Here is a 3935-nt window from a genome sequence, read left to right as displayed (position 1 = left end):
ATAACCCAAAATAAACTAGCCCTCTTTCCTGCTCTCATTGTGCTCATCTTACCCTGCATTTATCAACAGTTGCAAATACACGTCTGCTCAAAGAATAGCTGGAGTTAATTTGAACTTGTGTTGTGATGTGTGAAGTGTTACAACCCGGCTCCTGGGCTGCAATAAAAAGCAGGGAGACGAGACGAGGGGTAAGAATATAACAGTTGTTTATTCTCAATAAACAAATAATGCAAGGAACCAGCCACAGGTCCCCGAGGCTGGCACGGAGAGCGTGCTTATCAGCTCTCACACAGGTGCAGCTCGTCAGGCAATGGAACCTGCAAACACAAACCACACACACACACACACACACCAGACGGCACCCCACGTGGAGTGGAGGGGTCGTCAGTCATACTTTACAGAGGACGAAATGTTGTAGTGATTATACAACCAAAAGATCTATGGCCATTGAAAAAGCCTCCACTGATGGTCAAGCAGCCACAAAATCACAACAATAATAAACTCTCCTTCAGTAGCCACAGTTCACAAAGTAGCAAGAGCATTAAGGACTGATAACCTGGACTAAGTTACCTCTGACACAGGTTTTTGTGCTGCTGTCTTTGTTTTTGGCTACCTATGAGAATTTGTTCTTGAATTAGCCTGCTGCACTCTCACATTGTTTATTCTATTGTGCATACAATCATCAAATTCTGCATCCTCTTTAATGTTACATTAGATCTTACTTTTAACAGAGATGTATATTTATAATGTATAATGGTGCATCATTGCTATCCAAAGAAAATCATGTATCTACATTTTTGGATTTTCATTTAGGAGTGTTCTCATGTTCAACATTGTCCTACTTCCTGAGCTAATGTGAAAGAAAATAGAATTATTTGAAAATAGGCTCTTTTCTTTAAACATTAATTTTTTCGAGATACACTTTTTTCACATGACAGCAACAGCCTGCTGCAGGGTAAAGTCCTGCTATTCTGGGAGCCAAGTCTTAGTGCGAATGAATGGGGCTTCACAACATAAAGGAAACCTTTTTCTAAAGGAAGTAAGAACAGGAAAGTTATGTGTTAAGATTTCAAAAACAAATATATGTATGGACAGTAAGAAATTCTGCACTAACAAAAATACATCCATTATGAAGTGGAGTTTTGTTTATATTTTAAAACCTATTTTATTAATTAAATGTCAGTCTTAACCTCAGATAGCCCCGTTTTCCTCCCCTGTCTTGAGAGTGTAAGAGATAAATGTGCTCACGGCATGAGGGGAGATTTCTTTCAAGTATTTGGGTCAGAAACAAAACATAGCGACTGATAGAGAGCAGAGCGCTGGGGGAGGGATGAGAAGATAGCAGGGCAGACAAACAAAACTGCTTAAGAACACATGGACTTTCCCCACGTGAATCAATATTCAAGCCCCGATCTCCCTGTTGAGCAATGAGGCCGCAGAGAAGAGGGAGCTGAAAGACAGATGAGACAGAGGGAGGGCTGTGGGATGTCATGTGTAAAGAAGGAGATTCTCATTGGAGGCAAAGAGAAAGAACATCGCTATACACGCTGAAACCATCTTTGTTGCACTGCTGCACTCTGGACTCCACATCCTAGTGTTTTAAGGTAAGTGCTGGACACATAGCTGCCAATAGATACAAAGATGAAATAAAAAATGATGAAGGTTTGGATAAAACAACATTTCTATTTTTAGTTGCAGTTTGTTCAGGGGGAAAAAAGACAAACTCAATGTCGAGGCTTCATGTTGGGATGTGTTGCATTGTTAAAGCATGTTTTAAAACATTTTAAAATGTAGTTTTTATTTGTGTTTGAAATGTGTGGTTGCACTATATATGTCCCTGTGGCAGAATGTGAGAATCTTGACACTGGAAAACATTTTCACTCACAAATTATAAAGCAAAACTGTTTTTCATCAATCTTCCTGATAAAGATATTATGATTTCTCTTCTTGTAGACTAATAAACTAATTAACTTTGAATGAGCTTTTTTTGCAGGAGGACTGCATTACAATTCTGAAATCATAAATTATACACACATCATTTTTACACTAGAAATGTTACATAATGAGAGATGTTCTTAGTGTGTAGTGCGTAACAGGTGCAGCCAAAAAACTTCCTAGCATAAATCCAGTTCATCTCTGCATGAGTGTAAGAGACAAACACACTTAATTGCAGAAATAAGAGAACAAAGATGACTCATTTGGTTGTTTTTCTTTTTGTCCCTCTTGTGTTTAATGTAGTAGCTTTGGAGGAGAACAATCTGTAACAAGACTGGCATGATGTCCTCAAAATTGAAGTGGCTGATTGTGATCCAGCTCTTGCTGAATGAACAGGCTTTGTGTAGGGTCCCTCCTCCTCTGGCACTTAGAAACACTCCTCTTCCAGAAGCAGATTTCAATGAGGCGGGAGAGGAGACAGCCAAACAGGAACATCCATCTCTCCTTGAATCCCAACTTGATGTCCCATCTGCAAACAAACCTGAACCTGTATTAGGGGTCGAACAAAAAGAGGAGAGAGTTCGATCTGCCCAAAATATAACATCCGTGCTCAGGGCAAAGCTCGCGGGGAAGATTCAAGATCATCTCCACATCCAGGGGAAGGTAAGCTGTGAAGAGCTGCTGTCTGCCAGCACTGTGGACGACCCATCATCCTCTATGTTCCCCCAGGAGCTCCTGGGGCTTTCTTTAGTGCCCGTGTTGTTGGTGGCAGGCTGCCCTCAGGAGGCACACACCTTGGTGCTCAAGCTGTACGACCTTTTAGGAGTGGCTGACGCGGAGGAGCTCCTGATGGAGGTAGAGGGTCTGATGGAGAGGAGGATGAGCAAGTCCACGCCTGCACCGGCATATGAGAGGGATGAAGCAGGGCGCCACATAGAGGCTGTGATGTTTAACATCCAGCAGCTGGCCACGGTGGGGGAAGATTCCTCCAAGCAGGAGGATCATTGTGAGGGTTGGAGCAGGGTGAGGGGCACCATGCTGGCAGGAGCAGCAGTGGAAGGAGCCACAGGTGATCTACAGGAGGCCGTGAGCTCCTGCGAGAGGCTGGGGGTCCTGTGTGCCGGTGTGACCAGCAGTGGACTCAAACCTGGGAAGTACCTGGCAGTGTTTAAGAAAGGCAGTCGTGTCCTGCCCTCTGAATCCACAGTGTCTGAGTGTTGGATCCGTCAGTGCAGCACAGATGAGGATGTTTGGACCTCTGCTGCTTCAGGTGGACGTCTGAAACGCAGCCCCAGAAGCTGCATCAACAAAAGCGAGCAGCGCGTGTACAACGTGGTGGAGTGGATCCCTGCGGTCAGCACCCTCTACAATCTGGGCACAGCTGTGTACTACGCCTCGGTCAACTGCTCTGCAACCGCCAAGGAGAGAGCCATCCTCAGCGCCGTGGACCTCGGCACCGACGCTCTCATGGTGGCCACGGGGGGGACGGCGGGGGTGGCAGGTTACGCTCTGGGGGCAGGGATGAAGACCGGTGTGAAAGCTGGCGTCAAGTATCTGCTCAACTCCATGAAGAAGGAGGATGATGTGCTGGTGAACCAGTTCAGCTGGGAGGACGGTGTCATCACCATCCAGTAGACTGGGGATCAATAAATTAAGCTGAAACGCTTGAGCAATAAATATTGTTATAAGTAATTCATTTAAAACAACACAGGATCAATGTTTGATGATTGAAATGGTTGAAGATTAATTGGTTTGTTTTTTAAGGAACAAGATTACACATTTTGGGGATTTTCAGAATCAAATTGAAAAGTAAAAATGTTTTGTCTGTGTGAGCGCACACACATTTAATTTGTAATCTATTAGACACAATGATTATTCTTTTTTTATTTTTATGACGACAGTGATTTTCGAATTAGTATGTAACTCATGTAAATTAGTTTTGAAGTTCTTTTGGGGCAGATACAACTAAAATGTAATGAAAATTCAATTACAGTAAAAAG

At 43.4% G+C, this 3935-nt stretch overlaps 1 protein-coding gene across 2 annotated transcripts; it reads left to right on the top strand.

The window, feature by feature from the left end:
- The first annotated feature begins 1503 nt into the window (after positions 1-1503).
- Positions 1504-3605, top strand: apof (apolipoprotein F). Of its 2 annotated transcripts, none has more exons than XM_010773959.1 (2): positions 1504-1604; positions 2242-3605. In XM_010773959.1, exon 2 carries the CDS (start codon positions 2275-2277, stop codon positions 3568-3570), a length of 1296 nt encoding a protein of 431 aa, XP_010772261.1. In that variant the 5' UTR covers positions 1504-1604; positions 2242-2274; the 3' UTR covers positions 3571-3605. The 2 variants fall into 2 exon arrangements, with proteins under 2 accessions (XP_010772261.1, XP_010772259.1); XM_010773957.1 differs by having other exon boundaries at positions 2239-3605.
- The last annotated feature ends 330 nt before the right edge of the window (positions 3606-3935 follow it).

Source organism: Notothenia coriiceps, unplaced genomic scaffold, assembly GCF_000735185.1.
Source record: "Notothenia coriiceps isolate Sejong01 unplaced genomic scaffold, NC01 NC01_scaffold00013181, whole genome shotgun sequence".
In the NCBI taxonomy this organism is placed as follows: domain Eukaryota; kingdom Metazoa; phylum Chordata; class Actinopteri; order Perciformes; family Nototheniidae; genus Notothenia; species Notothenia coriiceps.
This window is presented reverse-complemented; position numbering and strand designations above follow the sequence as displayed.

What these genes read in the sequence shown, in the direction of transcription:
- apof (XM_010773959.1), top strand. Translation starts at nt 2,275, where the DNA reads ATGATGTCCTCAAAATTGAAGTGGCTGATTGTGATCCAGCTCTTGCTG.